This window comes from Fulmarus glacialis, unplaced genomic scaffold (assembly GCF_000690835.1).
Source record: "Fulmarus glacialis isolate BGI_N327 unplaced genomic scaffold, ASM69083v1 scaffold6609, whole genome shotgun sequence".
Lineage (NCBI taxonomy): Eukaryota > Metazoa > Chordata > Aves > Procellariiformes > Procellariidae > Fulmarus > Fulmarus glacialis.
This window is the reverse complement of record NW_009232526.1, coordinates 41336-62804: the sequence shown is the minus strand read 5'-3', so window position 1 is coordinate 62804 and position 21469 is coordinate 41336. Positions and strand designations below refer to the sequence as shown.

Sequence of the window (21469 nt, the reverse complement as noted above, 5' to 3'; positions counted from 1 at the left end):
TGATGACTGAGACTCTGTAATAAAAAAAAAAAAGAAAAATTTTTTTTGTTTAATGTTTTCTCTGGATTTTATGTGTGGTCCATGGAAATATTGTACAGAAATTAAAGGAATAAGTTCAAACCTGATCTCTCCAATGATTTTAAAAAGCATGATGTGTTAAGAAAGTCAGGATTGGGGAAGCGGTGCTGGTTATGGGTCCTTTATTTCTTACGGGCTCCATTGTGGGTTTTAAGAGGAGCAGAGAAAAATCAGTAAAGTGCTGTCTTGCTTTTTTCAACATAGACATCCTTTGGGCTAAAGACAGCACAGTGAGATGTGCAGGTTTGTTCTCCAGAAATGAGACAAACGTGGCTAGGGTAGAACAATAAGGCTACCGCTGCGCGTTTACGGGTTCTTAAAAATGACTTGTAATTTGAGATCCTCAACTTGAAGCAGCTTAAGGGAGAGAGTCGGGCTTATTTTTGTGTCTGAATTTGAGAACTATGAAGAAATGAGGCCCTCCAGAACTAAAAGAGTTTTAAAACCCTTTCTGGCAGGAGTGAGCAGCATCTGTATGGCTTGCTGTATCCCAGGGCCATGTCCCATTTTTTAGAATTTGAATATCCATTTTGCAGCCTGGTTATAGTTTTTAAGACTTTTAATTGAAGTCTTGACACTTTTTTCCCTTCTTCTTTTTTTTTTTTTTTTTTTTTTTTCTTTGTGTTGCATCTTTTACAACTTCTCTCGGGCTGCTACCCATTAGTTCTGCTCCTAAAAGTCAATGGGGCTTCCTTGGAAAACCTGGTCTAGTTCCTATGGCAAACTGATGTGTAAAACTAAGGTTTTTGCGTGGTAAGAGACATTTTTATTTAACAGCTCTGGTGCTGACAGGCATGTTATTTGCATGTGTAACTTCTGTGGTTGTTTTGGAAGATGGGCTGTAATGAGTGCCATAAAAGCTGTTTGATAACCAATGGGGAGGGTTATACTTTGAGCACAGCAGCGTTGTCTGATCATTTGCTCTTTTTCAATCTTTTCCTAGTAAAAATAAATCCCAGTTTTAGTAAAAGCTTCAGTGGGACTTTTGGCTGTGGTGTTTGATTTGTTAACAGCTTGTAAGCACCAGTTGTTGCAAGACTGGCATTGTCAAATGCAACCTATTTTAACACTAAATTTTACCCAACTGTCGCTTTCTTGCTTGGCACATTTTACATGATAGGGAGGAACTCATTTAAATGGCAAATAACCATTAGTATTAATTATGTATAAACATGTCAAATGTAACTATATTTGTATTGTTGATCTGATGGTTTCTGGCAGCTTGTAAAGAATGGGATTCACCTCAAGGGCTCAGACTTTTAAAATGAGAATTCTTTGGGATGTGACTAGCTTTTTACGGTGTGTAACTACAGCTCTTGGCGTAGTGGGACTTCTGAAGGCTGCAGCAGCACCGAATCATAACTTACTATTGAGCTGATTCTTTAGAAATCCTTAAGCATAAAAGAAATATGTGCTGTAAGTAAGGTAACGGAGAGCAAATGAAGTGCTGTTAGGTTGTGGCATCGACAATGTCATCGTGCTGCCCTTTTTACTGTTGTGCAGCACTTCTTGGCTACTTGGATCCGTGCGACTCTTTGTTCTGACTCATTCTGATCTCTGGGAACCTTTGCGAAACTTTGATGCCTATATACCTCCATCCTCAATCAAGTTTCCTATTTCTGTCCAGGACTACAAATGTAAAATCCGTATATTTTGATGTGTTGCTAACAGAGATGAAAGGCTTTCATCCTAAACAAGTCAAGTATGTCCTGGGAGTCCTGACTTTGCTGATAGCAATGACCACAAAATGAATTGTGCTTTCCCCCCCGCCCCCCCTCCTCCTTGTTCTTCTGTCCTTTTTAAAAAGCACTAACATTAAACCATGTGTGGGAGATGGGTTTCTTCTGCTTCTTGCGCAAATCTGCTTTGTAATGTAACTTAGACACTTCAAAAGTTGGGAAGCCTTTTAAGTTTAGGCCTTTAGTAATTCAGTGGATGATCCATAGCTCTGATTTCTGTCCAAAGCAATGTTGCTGTTTATACTTCAGCTTTCTTCTTCATAATGGAAATTCATGGAGCAATGAAGGACTGTCTGGCAGGACAAGTAACCGGTGTAATTGCTTGTCTTTATGGAGATGTTAAATGCTAACTTTGCTTCCATAACTGAAGATTTGTCCCCTTGGATTCCTTTTGGTTGCCAGAATTAACGGTCTAGGCGGAGTTGGAAGCTCTGGAGCTAAGCATATGTCAGGGGCACTCCCACCGTGGCTCTTTTGGTAGCTGCTGAGTGCCCTCCTTCTTCTGACTGTACTCTGAGGCAGGGACAGCGTTGGAAGCAAGGACCAAGAGGTTTCTTTGTTAATGATTAAGACGATCTTGTGTCTTCCGCAGGTGGATTTGCCATAGTGTTTCTTGTGAGGACTAACAATGGGATGAAATGTGCCCTGAAGCGGATGTACGTCAATAACGAGTACGACTTGCAAGTCTGCAAAAGAGAAATCCAAATCATGGTAAGTCACCACATTGTATTGGGGCCCCAGACTGGGAGTGGAATGGTGTGAGAGCCTGGTCACCTTCTGCCTGTGATCTGTGTAGCATCATGTCGCAAACTGTGGGTTTTCATAGCAAAACTGTCTTTCTTTTGGAAAGACCTAACTCCTGGAGTTACGTGACTGTGTGAAAATCTCGTATTGAATTATTTAAAATGTAAATAGTTTCAGTGGACAAGAAAAACATGGGAACTGAAAAAACAGGGAATCTCAGGAAAATGAGGGGAGGAAGAAGCTCTTATGTCAACCCCACGACTTAACGGGAAAGGGAAGAGCTGAAGAGGTGAGCATTGTTGGGGGTGTTAGACTTCAAAGTCTAACAGTCTTGAGGGCTACAGTCTTAAGCCTTTTAAACTTCATCAGAAAAGGCAGATGATTCTGATGTAACATCTCTGAACTCAAATCAGTGCATGAATGGAAGACCTCAATCCTGAGGTGAATTTGTATCACAACAGCTTCTAATCTTTTGCATTGGGATGAAGGCTGTCTCTGTATTGGTGAGGTTGATAGACTAAAAACCGTATTTGTGGGGTAGTTACTGCCTGGGCTTTTGAAACAGGGAAATGTTTATAATAAGCACTGGGATATTTCTCTAGATTATTGAATACAAGGAGTTATATGATAGGATAGCTGTTTTTAATAGCTGTTTTAAACTTAGCGTCTCTAAACAAAAAATTGGGATGTTCCACATAGATTTGCTTAGTCTTGTTTGAAGCCTGGTAAACATGGAAAGTGCCACTTTTGAATTTGTATTCAAAGATATTGATGAACATTTAGAGGAACTGTGAGGTGGGGAAGGAAATATAAAATCCTCATTCTGCTAATTTACAACACGAGGTATAGGTTTGGGGTGAATGATCTTCAAATCAGAAGCTCTTACCTGTAGCAATTCTGGGTGTGTTTTTTGAAGTAGCTTGTAATTAGGTTAATATCCCTAAAGTTAACTTCTGAAGTTTGTGCGATAGTGCAGTGCAGCTTTTGGGCATGCTTTGTCATCACCGTAGCTAATGCTACATGAGAAAAGTTGAGATTAGATCTTACATCAAAGGTTTTAGCTGTGCTCACAAAGCTTGTTTACTTGGATTTTACTTGCCGGTGCTTTCCATTGTCTCCATGTCTTTGGTGCCTCTTTGAAATGTGTGGCTAACCTGGAAAGCGAGGGTGAGAAGTATCCTTCTTACTGGGCAGGTCCGCTTGCTCCTGTGCTGAATCTTATCAAAAGCACTAATCTTTGTCCTGAAGAACCAGTACATCACTAAAAGGAAATATTTTCTTCTTTCCTAGCTTTTGTGCAGTAAAGTATTTTAAACTTAACTGCGCTTTTTGCAACCCTACAGCATTACAGCCGAATGTGGCAAGCAGAATCTTGATTTCTTTTACTGGTGAAGCTGAACATCGAACTGGACTGGCTATCACACCTGGGAGTGTGTGTGAAGCTGGCAGTCCCAAAGAAATGATTTTTCCATACAGGTTTAGCATGTGTCACGGTTAAGTCATTGATATGAGAACTTGTGCTTTAATCCATCAAGTTACTTAAAATAAGGTACTTCTAAAAGCAAGGTTAAAATTTATTTTATTACCTTAGTGGGTTTTTTTGAGCGTGCGAAGATTTGAGATACTCTTTGCCAGCAGAAGAGTGGAAGGAGATGAGAAAAGTAAGCACACCATGTACTGTGCATGGCCACCACAAAACATCTGTGTTCTCCCCTGTATGTAAAGGAGGAGCAGCTCCAGGTAGCTTGGCCTGGGCCGACTGAGGGAACATGCAAAAATCTGGACCGATCCCTGAACAAGTTAGTTCATCAGGTTGCCTGTTTCTCTGCTGTTTTTCTCAAATCCTTCTGGAAGGAAAACGGGTAGAGACAGACCTCAGATTTGCTCAAGTTTTGCATGACAATTACTGCAAAGTGACAAAAGCTTGCGCCTATATAGGAGAAGAGCTAGGAAAGCTATTCAGTATAGAGGAACCAGATTAAAATGTTGCTCACTTCATATGGCTGGTTTATGCTTTGAATTTATTTATCTTACAGCGGGACCTATCTGGCCACAAGAACATTGTTGGATACATTGATTCCAGTATAAACTCAGTAAGCAGCGGTGACGTGTGGGAAGTGCTGATACTAATGGATTTCTGTCGAGGTGAGTGTGGGCTCAACGTTTTGTTCATTGGTAGATTTGTCCCTTTTCGGTGCTTACAGGAAACTTGCACATCATCTTCCTTTAAAAAAACCAAACCTGTTCCTAAGCTGGCCTTTCCTTGGCTACCAAGGAATGGTTCTGAACAAAGCAAAGCCAAAACGAAGTGTGGAGAAGTGGATGATTCGTGAGGCTATGTTGACCCTGTTAATGGGACTGGTACCACCTTTGCTGTGCCCACAGTGGTCCTAGATCCTTTCTGTCGTGAAGGAGAACCCTTAAATAGATATTGCTGTTTTCCGTAGGCTGGTCCACACAAGAAGTGGCTCTTCTAAAGCTGCCAGGCTGTGGAATGAAATTCTTCTTCACTTTATGTCATGTTGCAAGCTTTTTCCACTTCAGCCTGACTTAGGATTGTTCTGGAAGAAGCTTGAAATGGATAATGTGAAGCCAAAAAGTATTCCTTTTACCTCTGACCTTTTTGCTTGGCTGTCTCCAGCCAGTTGGGCTCTTCCAGTCTTTTCCAGCTGTCCCAAAGCTTTGATGTCTTGTGGCTAGGATGTGGTGTTTGGAAAATGACGCATGTGCTGTGCTCAAATGCCTCTCACAGGAATAGTGTTAAGCAAAAATAATGTTTTGGCCAGGTGACTTCAGAAGTCTGTGGCTGTTTTGGATGGTGGCAGCTGATGGAAATAGGTATTCTTGGGGCTGTTTGGCTTTTAACTGAAGCCAGGTGTATTGTAGCAAGAACAACTAGATGCCTTTAAACGTGTATGGTACAGCTTTCTGTTCTGCCGTGCCCTCTTCGCTGCTTCGTTTTGATGCAGGAATCTTGACTAACTTGCGTTGGGTTTGTTTCCTGGTAAAAGGAAGAACCTTGTGTGTAGTTTTGCTGAAGGAATCATTACACAAGTTCTCTGTAAGCTTAAGCCTAAACATCACAAGTAGTGTTGTAAGAAATAGGCCTGGCAGCGCTGGTAAATCCATACTCAGCTCCACGTTGCAGACCCCACTGTGGAGGGAGGTGCAAACCATAGCAATTCGGAATGCACTCCCTCCAGCGGCATTAGCCTCCCCTCTGTGTCAAATTTTGGGCTGATGAAGTAAAATCTGTCTTTCAAGGTGTTTTCTTCCATCTGAAAGGAGGAGAGCTGCAAGGTGGTATTTCTCATGTGGCTTGCTTCTGCCAGATGCTTTGCTCGGCACACACCTGCCTCTGTCTTCAACATTCAGTCTGAAGCACAGGAATTGCTGTTATACGTTGGATTTTCCCTTGTTACTTTCCTTTTGTGTCAAACAGCTTCCAAACCAAATCAGTGTGTCTTTGTGCGCAGAACCGCGCTCACTTTGAGTGCAAAATGTTCGCAGCTGTACTATTTATTAAGCTGAACTTTTCTTTTGTACCATGAAAATAAAGTTTTCCAACACTTGTGGTGTGAAATGATACAGTTTTATTTTGCCAAAGGTTCAGAAAGGAGTTTTTTCTCTGTGTATATAGGGTGTTTTGCGGGTGGAAGAACCTCTGTGTGGATTGTTTTGAAAAGTCCTTGACAGCAACAAAACCTCAAAGTTGAGGCAAATTCAGGTCTCATTCATGGAAACTTGCTTTTTTTTGCCTGGAGTTTCCCTTGTTACAGCCAGATTTTCATTTTTTTTGCCAGTCTGTGACTTTAGCCAAGCCACTTAGTAGTGTATGGGTTTTTTGAGTGTCTCCCTCTTTCCCCCCTCTTGCTTGCATGTGGCAAACTATTTTGTGGGCTGTGGGTGCCCCAAATTCAGCCTTTTATTCCTCTAGTCTGACAAAAAAAGTCTTATTTTGAAGAAGAAGGAAAAAGATGTGGCTTAATCAGAATTACATTTGAGCATTAACACAGCCAGGTGAATATGGGCTAACTTGCTGCTCTTGAAGCATTGTTCAAAGACAAGATGAGATGTTACGCCTGCCAGCAGATATGCAAAACCTCCTGGGATTTAGGCAAGGAAATGAGAATGAAACAAGATGAGTAAGCAGATTGCAAAAAGCCTCTGGGGTAGGCTTGGTGCAAATTTTGAATTTGAACTCATGAACTTCTTGTGCGCTGACTGTACAGCCACGGTTTGATGGGGAGCTGACTAAGACAAGCCATGTCTGGTAGGACTGGGGCTTCGACCAGGCCAGACCTCATTTTGCGTACCTGCCCTGATGCTTGGTGTTTGTTTCTCCTCAGGAGGTCAAGTGGTGAATCTCATGAACCAACGCCTGCAGACGGGGTTCACGGAGAATGAGGTCCTGCAGATCTTCTGCGACACCTGCGAAGCCGTAGCCAGGTTGCATCAGTGTAAAACGCCAATAATCCACAGGGATTTGAAGGTGAGTTGTGGACTCCAGTAATACAGCAGGGAGTGTGCATCCTCCTTAACGTGTCTGTCTGCTGCCTACGCCGTGGCAGACGGGCTTTGAATACCGGTACTGTGTTTCTGTTGCTAGTAATGAGGAAAAAGTGGGCATAAATACCTCTCTCTATTGGAAGATAAAAAAAGAAATGAGCCTCTCATTGCTGCTTGCCATATGTTTACCTTCTATAGATCCACTTAAACACAAATGTTTGTGAAACATTCTGGCACATCTGTGCAAAACAGAATTAATCTGATGAATTATTCACAGTGACTTTCTACCACCTGAAACACTATTGATGTTATAAGGTAGTTCACAAAAAACATGCTGTAACTTTGTTTCCTAGACCCACATTAAAAGGATTCCTCCAGAGATGTTGGCCTTGGGGCAGGAGTCGTTAGAAGCTTTTGAAACTGGACTCTAACTCTCTGTTGACCATGAAAGTGCATTGTAAAACTGTGTGCTTAGCTGGGAACAGAGCTAGGTCAGCGGGGAGAGCTTTTGAAAAATCCCATGCCTATAATCAAACAAACAAACAAAAAGACATTCCCTTTCCTCTCAACTAGCTCGTAAAATGCCTGAAGAATATATTCGGCCAAGAATGAGGCTCCTGTGTACATTTGAAATTCAGATGTGCTTTGTGGGTCAGGTTCTGTTTTCAGAGCCCTCAACAGATGTTTGTTTTGTGCCACTGGCCATTGTTTTATAGGAGCAAAAGGTGCCACGTGTGCCAACCAGAGCCAGGTAGCACAGGGGAAAAAAATCCTCAGGGTTTGGTATGCTTGAGCGTGTTTCAAATTATTGTGACCCCACTGCTCAGTCGGTTTGAATATATGAAACAAGTCTGACATCTGTTTTTTCTAGAGTGAAACGGGTGGAGTCTTATAAATTTGAGGCCTGGATTTAAAGCTGTTAAGGTCTGCAGGCATCTTGCAGGCATTTCTATAGGCAAGGAAGACTGGTGTGAGAGGATGAGGCTTAGGAACAGGAACCTCTGCAGTTGATACTAACCCCTGCTGTTACCTTTTTGGCGAATCCCTGGGGTTTTTTAATCAAGAACAAACTCATTGTGTGACATGTGATTAAATTCTAGGACATCTGTGATGGATTAGTGAGTTGGTCTTGAGCGTTACTTTCTACACTGAGTTGCAATTGAAATGGACTGTTACGGTCTGATGTCCAGCCCACTACTGCGTGCTTAGATCAGTGAAGTTTTTGCAAGGCCTGGCTCTTGGTTGGTAAGCTGTGCCCAAGGTCAGAGACTTGGCTCTTCTCTGCTTTGAGACATGTTTCCCAGGTGAATATTGTATCATTTCTGTCATGATGACCTCTGGAGCTCCAGTCACAATTGGGGATCTAAGTACTAACACAGAATGAATAATTTAGATATGTTTTGACTTTGAGTTCAAATTTAATAATGCCAAGGAGGAGCTGCAATTCCAAGAGAGATTAAGGGCCAGAAAAGTTTTGTACAAGTTCTGAGTGTAAGGAAAGGCATCCATTGGGTAGGTGTGTTGTTGGGGTGAACATAACCCTGTTGAAGAGTGGGCAGATGTTGACTTTGCAGACAGCTGCATGGAGATTGGAGGCTTTTTTTGCCTTCCAGCTCTTTGATGTTGCTCTAACGCTGGAGGTTCCTGCCCAGAGAGCTCTGCCAGCAGAAGGGATTGTGTGAATAGTCTTTAAGCCCTTTCAGACAAGTGCAGCTGGATTAGTTTCAGCGGCCTGCGGCTGTGATTTTGAGTTAACCCAACAGGCTTTGCCTGAAGCAGAACAACCTCCTGTTGGCACAGTCTCCAACTGGTGGGAAGTGACCAACAGCTGGGGACAACAGCACCTTTAAGCAGCATGCCTACAGGCAAAAGTGGACATCTCACTGTGAATAAAGGCCATGAAAAAGATGATATATCATCCCAGTGTTTGTTTATTAAGGTTTTCCTTCCTGATCTGATGGTTAACTCTCAGGTGCTGTGTCAGTCTGTCCCTGTGTGCTTACAGCTACATGATGTGCTGTACAAAGTGTGATGTTTAGTTTCATGTGCTTTGATTGACTGCCACAAAAACAGGCATATATTGATGCTACTTTTTCCTAAAAATAAGGAAGCCCCTCATGTGCTGCCTCTGCCCTAGTTAGGACCCCCATAGAGGCAGTGTAAACCTACTGGCAGTAGGCTTGCCTTGCATGTTCACCTTTGCTTGTCGTGGCAGATATTTTCCTCACCCTCAAGGCTCATGGGCCATTGCTGCTGCAGGTCATTCCCTAAAAAGCTTATTTTTGTTCTCCTCTCTCTGGAGTAAGAACACTTCCTATATCTTTAGGTTAGGCCTTTTAACAGCAAAGAACAAATGGCCGAATCTTCTTATGGCTATCTCTTATGTTACCCTGGCTGTGAAGTCTCTGCTTCTAAGTTGGAATCTATGCAGAGAGACTATAACTGTCAGATCCCAGAGGAATAGGGTTTAGTGAGGTGGAGGGAGGGGAAAATCTCTCTAGGGCTGATGATAACGATTTATACAACTACCCTATACCTAGTGGCAGTTGTTTGCATAACTGGTTTTATATTTAACCTTGTCTTTCCAGTCTCACATTCTATAACACGTGTTGTTCAAAGCACCAGCTTAGAGCCAACTTCGATTTCTACAGCTTGGAGCTTTCTGCAGTGAGAGTTCTCCCACTTCCACCTGTGATCTTCTGCTAGTCTGAACCCATCTGGTTCCAGGAGTAGATGACTGGCTTGCAGATCAGTGGCTGAATTTTTTTGTAGTAGACATACAGCAGGATACAGCAAAATACTATGTCAGTCAACTCAGAGGATGCTGTTGATAAAAACATCTTTCTCCTTTCCTTCCCTACTTTCTGAAATAACCAGAAGGTTGTGCTCTCATGTTAAGGATTTAGTTTCTTCTGCTTTTATTTTAGCAGAAGTCCTGCCAGTGTTGCACTTCTCTGTGGTGTGATAAGACAGTCACGCTGTGCTGCTGTTATCTCTGTGCCTTCTTCCATCACCCTTCTTTGTAATGCCAAGTCTTGCCGTGATGCCACCAACAAGCCTTAGCCTGGAATTTGTTTGGACGGATCTGTGATCAGTGTGTGATATGTAAACTTGTTCAGTCCTCTAACGGTAAACCCTTGTATCGACCATGTTAAGAATATGCCTGTGCCAAAATCAGTTAGTGCTCTTAGATGTCACATTGCATTCATTTCTTTGCTATGAAATACTAAGCAAGCTTTCAGAAATAAATAGTGAATGGTGCCAGGGGAGGAAGGGAAGTTGAAACTTCTCTAAAGAGACCTGAAGGAGCTGGAAAGCAGTCAGAAAGTGTACTTGGTCGTGCATTCCTCCCAAATCGCTGCCTGAATTTAGAAATACCACTTAGAAGCCATTGCTCTCACGAGAGGATAATGTGTGTTGATTTTGCTAGTTAAAGAAAGCCTTGTTCCTTATTCCCTCACCAATCTGTGTCTGTGCAGTGTTCTTACGACTTTACTTCTGGTTTTAGCAAAGAAAGGCATTTGTTTCAGAGAGTAGAGACAGAAGCTAGCTACATTCTGTAACTAACAAAACTTAAGGCAATTCATAGTTTCCCCTAAAGATTTTTGTTTGGGCTCTAAATCTGACTTTGTAAGCGTTGGGCATGTCAAAGTCTGCAGCCAGAGTTGTAAGTGCTCAGCAGTGCTGCAAACTGGATTGCAGCTTTCTGAGTGTTTGACTGGAAGAAGGTACCTCCATATTCTTTTTTAAAAGACAGTTTTCTCTGGCTTGGCAGTCAGTAGCAGTAATTCAGGTACTTTTGTTTTGCTGTATTTTTTTTTTTTTTCTTTTTCTGGAAGTTACTGAACAAGCCTTGTTGCTGGATAGTCCAGTGCTGATGTTTTTCAAAACTTGCAGGGTGTTTCAGTGAGAAGTCACCTCAGATTTCTCAGCCAGATAAAGTGGAAAGCCTCTTCTGGAAATGTTTGACGAGTATTTGCAGGGAATAGGGAATAACGCTGTCAGTGTTGATCTGCTAGGGAGAACATCTGTGTGCAATGCTTTATTCAAAGCAGATGGATAGCAGAGGGGGGAAGGGGTGTTGTTTAACCCTTGGTTTCAAGCCAGCGTTTCCCCCCTCAGCTGCTCTAATTTGGCTGCATTTTCTGATGCTTAAAATGCTGACTCCTTCTTTTTCTTTCCTTCTTGTAAAGATCATCCTTGATGGGGAGGTCTACTTCCAAAAGGCTTTGTTAAAGAACACTTATGTGGTGATTTCTTTGAAATATATTAGCAGTATGTTTTATCTCGTTGTTGTATCTGAGCATTTGACATTGATTTAAGATAAATACATTAAAAATTGTGTGTGTTCCCTTGAGAGAACATGCTGTTAATGCCACTGTACAGATGAGGAACTGGAATACAGGGATGCTTTGCCAAAGCAAAGAACTGAACCCAGGTTTTTCCACATCTTATGTCAGCGTCGTAACATTTAGACAGCTTGCTTAGGTGGATGCAAGCTAGATTTTTGTTAATGCATGATTAAGTGTGAGTATTTAGGGGAAAGGCAGTGACTTTGCTGATTTTATATATTTTTTTTTTTTCAGCTATCCCAGGTATTTGTTTCAGCATTTGTATCAGTTGTATGATTCAAGCTACCAAGTAATATTTGAAAGAAAGGGGTCATCTTCTCAGCAGCCTGGAGGAACTTCTGCTGATACAACCACTGTTTAGGGAGTATGGGGTACCCAACACATTCTGATAACAAGCAACTGAAGTGTGAGCATAAGCTGAGGTTTGTTTTGAGTGAGACCTGAAGTGACAGATGAAATGCAGGCAAAGAACGGGAGGTATATTATAATTTCATAAAGTATAGAAGAGTGTGTGTTGTCATCCATTTGCCTCCTTTCTGCCCCACTAGACAGCGAGGGGGTATAGCCCTTTATAAAGCTGTGGAGAGCTTGTATTAGCTGTCCCAAATTCAGATGCCAGACTGTGGGTCGTAGTAGCTCAGGGAAGTTGAGCACTGAAGGCACCGGGACACAGTTCTTGTCCTGAAGCACATAGTGGTCCTAGTAGGGGCAAGAAGGAGAAAAGAGAGGTGGCAGGATGGAAGGCAGTGTTACGACTATGCTTCCACGATTTGACTTCTATTTTAGGAGATGTGACAGAGATTTAATGCATATTTTCTTTGCTGTCATGTTATGCTTTTGTGTCAGATGTGTCTGATATGTCTTCAGGCACTAAAACCCCTGGCTCATCTAAAGAAAACAACTGGTTTTTTTGTCTGAGCAATTCTGTATTTGTCTGTGATGCTCGTAGGTTGAAAACATCCTGCTGCATGATCGTGGCCACTATGTCCTGTGTGACTTTGGAAGTGCTACTAACAAATTCCAGAACCCTCAAACAGAAGGGGTGAATGCAGTGGAGGAGGAGATCAAAAAGTAAGTGTGCTTTTCCTTTTCAACTTGGACATAGTTTGTATTTGAAGGGTGATTTTTTTTTTTTTCTTTTTTTTTTTTCTTTCTTTCTTTCCTCCTTGTACTGGGACTAAATTTTACTCGGGCCTGTTGCAGCACATTGGATGCTGCTGCATAGCAATGTCTGCTGCGGGTAAATAAGCGCCTGGGGGAAGGTGAAACAATAAATTGAGCTTGATGTAATTGCTTTGGACCTGAAAGACTGAGCATACTAATGCAGAGAAGTTGCCCACCTTGACAAGGTAGTGACATGTTCTGTTATGTATGGGGTCAGTCTGTTTCTGTCCCTCATCTGTCTTGGCTTTTTTGAACTGCAATACAGCAGACAGCAGATGACAAAATCCCCTGTCCTCTATGAGCCACTCATCATAAATCCTTGCAGTGACTAAGGGAATACATGGCCTAACTCCTCAGCTCTTCATAGAAAATGTAAGGACCTTGAGGTGTTTAATCTGGCTCCTTCTCTTGCCCCATGCATGACCAGCTGTAGTGGTAGCAACTAGGTGCACCTTGATGCTTTTAAAAAGGGAACTTAGCTGGCAGTTCAGTAGGACCTAGATCAGGAATGGAGGAGACTTCAGGTCCTTGGACTTGCTTTAGTTTTAACAACATCACTGCTGCAGACTGTCCAGTTCTGTTAATACAATATTCTGGCTAGAAAACAGCATGTTAGAAATGTGTGCAAATGCCTCCTTTTTGTTAGGATTCAATTACACCTGCATGGATTTCCTAGACTTGTTTGACTGAAGTTTTTAGAGCGCTCCTAGTCTGGCTTTGCAGTCCCTTTGGAATGCCCTATTTGTACACTTATTAACAAGTCTACAAAAACTTTGCCTTTAGCAGTGCTTTGTTGTGATCAAGGTAAATAGCATGCAAGGTGCCACAGCAGAAATTGTAGACCTACTGATAGGAAATCTTATCATAAGAGTCTCTTAAACTGTGGCGCAGTTTCCAGCTTTTCTGTTTGTAGTGATTTGTTAAAATGAGGCAGATTCTAGCTATAGTTTGAGATACAAAATAACCTTTCCCTTGTTTACAGTGACTCTGAGCAGGAGTCCTGGTATGGAAGTCTATTTATTAGGAGCCACGTATCCAGTTACAATCTTTGTAATACAGTTGGCCAAAGCCCCAGCAGTGAGGACATTGCAGAGGACATTTGACTACTTGTTAGTACTCTGAATCCTTGAATATTTCTGTTCTAGTTCTTAAAATGACTGTACTGTTTTGTGAGTAAATTGCTTGCTTTAGAAAGGATCTCGGTTACTGCTTTGGTTTCGGAGGGCAGTTTGCAGTGGTTAGTATTTTATTGTTAGAAGTATGTAGCAGATGCTGTTGTTAAAAGATTTTTCCAGTAGATTGTCTTCTTTAGTATCCCTTTCCCTAAAATGAATAGGCAAAGAGTGAATTTTGAATTATTTGGAAATGTGACATTGTGAAAATGCATCTGATATCCATTTCGAACTCACTGATAGATCTTTCTGCTACAGGTACACTACATTATCCTATAGAGCACCAGAAATGGTCAACCTGTATAGTGGCAAACTTATTACTACAAAAGCAGACATATGGGTACGTATAAAACCCGCTTAACGTCATACCATCAAACCAGACTGCAGCTTGCTTTCGTTACCATAATGACAGTGTAACTTTCTGGCTGGGGCTAACCTAGTTTCCATAAGAGACTGGACAGTTTCTGAATGAAGAGTTCCTCTGCTTGACGTTTCTGATGAATTACTGCTGAGCAGGGTGGCTTGTGGATAAAACATGCATGCTTCTTTGCATGCTACCTCCCATGTGGTTTTAATTTAGAGAAGTATGAAATTCCAGGGTTGAACAGTGCAAACCTGATTTTGTATCTTAAGAGTTGAAACAGAAAATTCAGAGTATTGTGGCTTCGTGTGCCTGGGTTTGGTTGCAAGCATGTGAAGTCAAAGTTACTGGTCAGAATTTAGTAGAAAACTGAGAAAATAGACCTCCCCCAAAAGCAATGGTATACTTATCCTGGACAGTGTAACGCAGGTCTGAGTTGTCAAACTTGGCCAAAGACCAAGCTTACGCACTGCTGTTTGTAATGATCAGTGGAATCTTGCCATGCTTTTCACGTTGAGAGCAAAATGCAACTGTGGTGTAATCCATTACGGGCTAACCTGATCAAGGATGGAAGGCTTCCCTTTAGTTGGGATGGAGATGAAAAGAAGTCTGTGTTGTTTGTAGCGTAGTGGCAATTCAGCAAATGGGATGCATTTAAAATGCTAAATCAGCACATGTTTGTATGGTTTCTGAAGCCCTGAGCTAGGAAGTAACAAGGCAGAAGCAGTATAAGGAGAGTTTTAATGTATCCTCAATAGCTCTGCATCTGCATGTACAAGAGGGAAAATTGCTGGCGTGACATCTGCTGGGAAGAGTTCTCTGTCCTCTCTGTGAGCTCAGCTCGTAGTCAAGAATGCAGCAGCCCCTGTGGGGCTCTTGCTCCGCTGAGTTCAGCAGGAGGTTTGTAGAACTGGGCCCTGTACCAGTGCCGGGTCACTCACCTTGGTGTTAGAAACCCAGAGAGAGAAGGTCACAGCTGTAATAGCGTGAAAAGATTGTCAGGGCCTCAAAGGCAGCCAGAGGAGAACCTAGGATTTGCACTCCTTCCTGTGATAACGTGGAAGGGCAGAGACCCAAAGGCTCAAACGGCTCTCCTCTTCCTGGCATGGGAGGAATTCTGTTCCAGTGACCTGCTGAGCATTCCCAAACGAGCGTGTGGTGGTGTGCACAGTGGGGCCTCGACTTCAAGGCCTGTTGCAGCACTTGTCCTGCTTGTAACCTCCCTTTCCTTAAATCTCATCAAGGTTATTTTAAACTAGAGTGCAATTTAATTGTGAAATCCTATGACAAAAGACATAAGCTGATGATGAGTTGCTTAGGATTAGGAAATGTTTCGCCCTCTCCCCTCTGAGATGGTGGGAGTGTTTCATAATTAGCCCTTTGTGCAAAACTTGTATTTTCTTTTGAAATAGGTGGTTCTTGTTGCTGTCAAAAGCAGCACGAAAATAGATGGAAGGGTGATATAACCTAGCAGCCTGCAGACTTATCTGTATATCTCTCCCTGGTACATATTTATAACGGTTGAAAGGTTGTTTGAACTTAAGCTTGGAAACAGCTTGGATTTTTCTTTATCAGAATAAATGTATTAAGGAAGATGGTTACCATTTATTTTTGCTTTTACTTTGCTTTTTCCTACCAGTATGTGGCAGAAACAGGCTTTGCCTGTTGAATGACATGAAGGGTTACACTATGTGGAGCTGTGGGGTGTGTGTGATGATGCTCGCACGATCCCCCAGATTACAGTATCTCAGCCTAGCAAGGGAGAGCTCTTCATGTATTTATCTTCCCATATAGCTCTGCTTGTTTTCAAGTTGATCACGTGGATGTTTAAGTGTAGGCCTGACGTCACGCAGGATCCCTATAGTAGAACAAGCTAGAGCACTTTCCCTGTTATCTGCAATGGTATTTGAATTGTACCATTCCCTGCTTTGCTTCAGTTTGTTAAATCCTTTGCTCTGTTCTCTCTCTTTAGGCCCTTGGCTGTTTGCTGTACAAGCTGTGTTACTTCACCTTGCCATTTGGGGAGAGTCAGGTGGCAATCTGTGATGGCAATTTCACCATTCCAGATAATTCTCGGCACTCGCAAGACATGCACTGCCTCATCCGTGAGTGTCTCTGACAGTGGCATAATCTACTTCTGCAGAACTAAAAAAATAGCAGAGGTGTTTTGTTCTTATATTCCCTGCTCCTACAGTAAAACAGTTGGTGTTTTTCTTCTTTTAAGAGACTAGCTTGCACACAGGGGTGGATAAAGTGATCTTTTAGTAGCTTAGGAGAGATCACTCTTCGAAAGAAATTATGACGAAGAGATTTCTATTTGGCTAGGCTGTAGTGAACTCTGTGGAAAGGCAGGAAAACAGACAACCATTTGGTTTAAGAGTTCTTCAGAAACTTGCACAATAAGCCTATTTATACAGAAACGTATTTCTCCAGTAATAAATCTATTTGGATAAGGAACTGAAAAGAACCACAGTGACTTAGACTAGTGATAAGAATTCATCTTCTGTGAATTGAGAAACAGAACTGAAATGATTTATAAATAACCCACTGACTAGAGTGAATGTGTAATTAGGGGTACAATGCACTACTCTTGGCAAAGCTGGGACAGCTCTCTTGTTTTCAGCACAGCATTTGATTTCCCCCCCCCCCAGCCACAATCTTGACTAACACAGAGTTGGATGTGTTTGCAGAGCAGCCTGGTATTTTCTTTGCTTATGCAAAGGCGGTGGTATATGCGGCCGCTCTGTCTTCCTGCCCCACTGACACAGCGGGGTTGGATCAAGCTCTTTTCCTGCGGGTTCACTTGGAAATGCAGAAGTCAAACCCAATGCTAATCCCTGACCAGGCAGGCTGCGTTTCCCCTCCTTGCCCTAGAGCCTTCGATAGCAGCTACAAATTGTTCACGGCTGTATTGGAAAGTATCTCCTAGTCCATCCTGACTGTCTGTCTTGCCCCTTTCTCTCTGACCCTGATGATCATCTCGGCCCCTCTGACCACCGACCGGATGCTTTGAAAGAGGCAGGGCACCCTGTTAGCATCTGGTTATGCCAAATGTAGCTCTGCCAAAAATGGCTCACGTGAATCTATCTGTTCTATTGCTCTGATATTGGCATCTCTCTCTTTTAAAGGGTATATGCTTGAGCCAGACCCTGATAAGAGACCTGATATTTATCAGGTCTCCTACTTTGCATTCAAATTGGCAAAGAAGGAATGCCCAGTCCAGAACGTCCAGGTGAGTAGCAAAGGAGTGGACTGATGTAGGGCTTTGTGGCAGGACACTGGAGGGGGCAATTGCTGAATATTGAGCATTCTGCCATATTCTGTCAGTTGTTCCCCAGTTCTGTAATTAGGAGGGTCTCTTTTTTTTTTTTTTTTTTTTATAATTAGCAGTGCTATTTGGGGTGTGTTTTTTGGGGGTGGGGACAGGAATCAGGGTTTTGTTTCATATGTTGTTTATTTCTGTTTGTCCCTGATTTACCTCTTCACCCAGTTACCAATGTGAGGCCAACCAAGAGATCTTGTGCATGTGAACATGGAAAATTAGGCCATGCTTGTGAAACCGATTTGATTTCCATCGTAGTGTGTGTAATTTGTGCTGCAGTTGGTTTTAAACATAGCAGTTTTGTGTCTGCTGTCTGGCTGGGACTAGCCAACTTGCATTTGAACTACATCAGACCTTACACAACCATCTGCCCCTTCTCAGTGTATCTTTATAGACCTCAACTGAAAAATAGAGTTGACAAGTATTTTCTTACGGTGTTATGGACATCTGTGACATTTTATTTTATTTTATTGTTTCCAGGTAAGAAGAAACCTATTTTTTTTTTTCCCCCCCTGTGTTCAGGTGGTTATTTATGGTCTTTATGAATATGACATGGTTTTGGTACTATTATGCCTGTATTTTTTTTATAGCAGTATTAATAAGTATTGCTGCTATTGTCCCCAGGTTGTCTTTTAAAAATACTTAGGTTGTGCTATGAAGCTTTGTGTTCAGATTCCACATGTAGTAAATGGTCAAAAAGCGGAACCATATTTTCTTGTAAAGACTCTCTCAAACTACTGTCTCCTCATGACATTAACATTGAATGGTTTGTCCTGTGTCCAGCATGAGGAATAATTGCTTTGGATATCCCCCAATCTCCCCGTTTCATTGGGATGTTTTTGCAAATTATTTCTGACCCTGTTTTCTGCCCTCAAAATACAAAATTCGGTGTCTTTGGGATCTGCAGAACTCTCCAATCCCCGCTAAACTCCCAGACCCAGTTAAAGCAAGTGAAGCTGCTGCAAAGAAGAGTCAACCGAAGGCCAGGTAACCACATTTGCGTTATGCTCAGCCCTCTCTCTTTTTACTGTCTGTCTTTCTGCTGTTTATTAGGAAAGATGCTTGGTATATTTAGCTGCTTCCTTCTGGGCTTACATTTACACCTGGAGACAAACACTGCAGTCCTGAGGCTTCTGCTTCAACGACATAAATAGCCATTGATCTGAAAGGCAGAAAATGCAGATATTAGGGGAAGTTTTTCTGCATGGGGGGTGGGGGTGGGGCTTGGGCAGTACTCAGCGTGACTCAACAGCTAGGCTTTTTTGTACTGAAGACACTGCTTGACAGCAGCACTTGAAGTTCATGCACTTAGATGAATCTACTGTGTCATCCATCCGGAGGCAGTACCCAGAGTACCTGAGAAGCAAAGTCAGGAGAAAGACTGCAGCTGGCCTGCAGAGGGCCTGGAATTGGCCCAAAGAACGCGAGTCTGCTGAGAAACTGCATTGGGGACTATTGCTGTTTGAGTCTGACCCTTGACAGATGATGACCTGACCCAGTAATTACTGTATGAAATTGCTGTGATTTCTGCAAGAGTCCTATGATTTCTTCTGGGAGAGGGGGCACACAAGAAAGTCTCCATCTGAAGAGCCCAATTAGTGGGGAAGCCACTGTACTGCTGTGGTTTTTTCTTCTCTCCTGCTGCTGATTGCTCTGCTTATGGTACTGTAATGGAGACTTGTAAATTCTGTTGGACAAAACTTGTACCTTATTTTACTGCAAAGTGAGCAGTACAACAGTGGGCACTCCAAAACCAGCAGTTTTCTTCAGTCTCTGAAATAGGGCATCTCTCCTCCTGTCTGCCAGTCCCTGGAGTCTGCTTTGTTTGTTTTTATAATTGAGTGCAGTTACCCTCACATTAGTAGAACAACTTGATATCTAATAAGTAAATGTATCCAGAGGGGCAGGGTGGTGTCTGGCTTCTTGGCTCTGTTGCTATGCATTGTTGGAGCTCAGTAAACATGGAGCAGGGATCAAAGGGGTCCAATGATCTGATTCTGGGGTAGATGTACTAAAGTTAAGGTACTTCTAAAGATGGCAATTTAGACAACTCTGCCCAAAGGTACCAGCTGCTCTTAAGCTAATTTGTTATGTCCTTCATCTGCTCATCCAGAAGTCTAAGTGAATTTAAACAATATGTTGTAGCAAATATTTGAATGAGTTGAATGATTTTGACAAATTCCCGCTGTCCAACAGGAGAAGATGCCACAATTGGCAAAGAAGTCAAAATGATAGTGTTGGATTAATTGTTGTGAATGCATCCGTTAAGTTTCACTGTGCTTGCAGTTTTCTGGAAAGAGTCGATGTGTGTGTCTGGATGCCCACAAGTGTTTCACCTTTATCAGTCACATACTGCTGAAGTATGGATGAGTTTTTAAACCTATGCTGTGTGTTACATGCACCAACTACCAGGCTAACAAAGACAGTGCTCTTACTGCTCTTCCATTTATTCCTTACCTTGTTTTGTAGGCTGACAGATCCCATCCCTACGACAGAAACTTCCATAGCACCCCGCCAGAGACCTAAAGCAGGACAGACCCAACCCAACCCTGGAATTTTACCCATTCAGCCAGCCCTGACGCCTAGGAAGAGACCCACAGCTCAAGCAGCCATTCAGCCACAAGGTGAAACGATGTTCTCTGTGCAGTGCCTTCCCGCCGGGCACTGTGTACCGCAGGGCTGTGGTGCGCGTTGGTCTAACGGATCTGTATTTTTTTTTTTCTTCTTTTTTTTCCTTTTTCCTACCAGTTGCAGGAGCCGCTGCCCTGGGCAGCAGTCAGCCTTCACTCCCTGCAAGCGTCCCCCAGCAAAAAGCAGCGCCTCAACAGACTCCGGCACAGCCACAAGCCAAGCAGGCGCCAGCTCCGCAGCAGGCTTCGCAGCCCCAGGTCCCTTCTACTCAGCCACAAGCCACACCTCAGCATCAACAGCAGCTTTTCTTGAAGCAGCAGCTTCTGCAACAGCAGCAGCAGCAGCAGCAGCACTTCAGCTACCCAGGGATGCACCAAGGCCAGCTAAAGTGAGTGGCGATGTGCCAAAAGCAGGGTTTAACTCAGCAGCAGCAGCAGCAGCAACAGGCTGCATATTACCAGCAGCAGCAGATGATGCAAGCTCAGCAGGTAGGTGTGCATGGCCATGTTTGTTGCATGCTTCCTCTGCTAGAGGCCTGCAAGGCCGTATTTTTGCATTTATGGCAAGTTCCCTGCTTTTTGGGGGGATAGGTGCAGGTTTTAAGCATTTTCCAATGTGTCTCCAGTTCTCTGGCAAGATTTTTTTGCTACGCAAGGCTGGCATTTTTAACTGTCAATGTGGAAGGCCTTGAGATATTTTTGTCGTGTACAAACATAAAATAAGCAGTGCTGGTTAAGATTTTACAGCTTCAAATGTTTCAGGGTCTTGAGGTCAATGCTCAGCTAATGAGCAGAGGGGTACAATTTCTCTTCTGCTCTCTTTGTGCTGCAAGAAGCCTGGCATGCCTTTTTAACGGTAAGATTCAGGTCTGGTTTTGTGGTAGACTGCGGTGATAAGGAGGCCTGTGAACACATGATGTGTTAGACGGGATGTGTCTAGATGACAGACTTGCGTGCTTAACTGAGGTGTTTATAGCAGCACAGATCTCTGCTAAAGCATATTTAACAGTGGAAGCAAAGGGCCAGTGAATATTCCTGTGCTGGGGAAAGGTTTAGAATTGATAAAAAGAGAGAAGGAGAAAGGAGTTTGGGACCACAGGACAGTCTGTGCTGTGGGAGCCCCGTACGGGCAGGTGTAACACAGAAGGGATCTAATGTTAGACCAGAAGGCTGTTTTCCACTGCTCCTTTGAGATGGTCTCCAAGCCATCGCAGCCTGTTACTGCTTTGCCGCTTGCAGTGGCTGTAACTGTTCCCGTGGCTGGCCCCGAGTTCTGGTGGTGGTACCCCAGTTCCCAGCTGCGCAACAAGCGTCTCAACAACCGGTTGTTTCCCAGTTCCCAGTGATGCAGCAAGGAGCGCCAGCACAGCAGCAGCTGATGCAGAACTATTACCAGCA

General features: G+C 43.0%; 1 protein-coding gene across 1 annotated transcript in view; it reads left to right on the top strand.

Annotated features, from left to right (window-relative positions):
- The window catches only part of LOC104081992 (AP2-associated protein kinase 1 {ECO:0000303|PubMed:11877461}-like), a 71147-nt gene that overhangs the window by 23870 nt on the left and 25808 nt on the right, over window positions 1–21469 (top strand). Inside the window, 13 exon segments of the mRNA XM_009584930.1 lie at window positions 2410–2528; window positions 4598–4706; window positions 6911–7053; window positions 12372–12493; window positions 14017–14098; window positions 16092–16224; window positions 17248–17351; window positions 18349–18428; window positions 19911–20075; window positions 20218–20418; window positions 20451–20460; window positions 20510–20560; window positions 21363–21466. Coding sequence (XP_009583225.1) covers window positions 2410–2528; window positions 4598–4706; window positions 6911–7053; window positions 12372–12493; window positions 14017–14098; window positions 16092–16224; window positions 17248–17351; window positions 18349–18428; window positions 19911–20075; window positions 20218–20418; window positions 20451–20460; window positions 20510–20560; window positions 21363–21466 — 1423 coding nt within the window.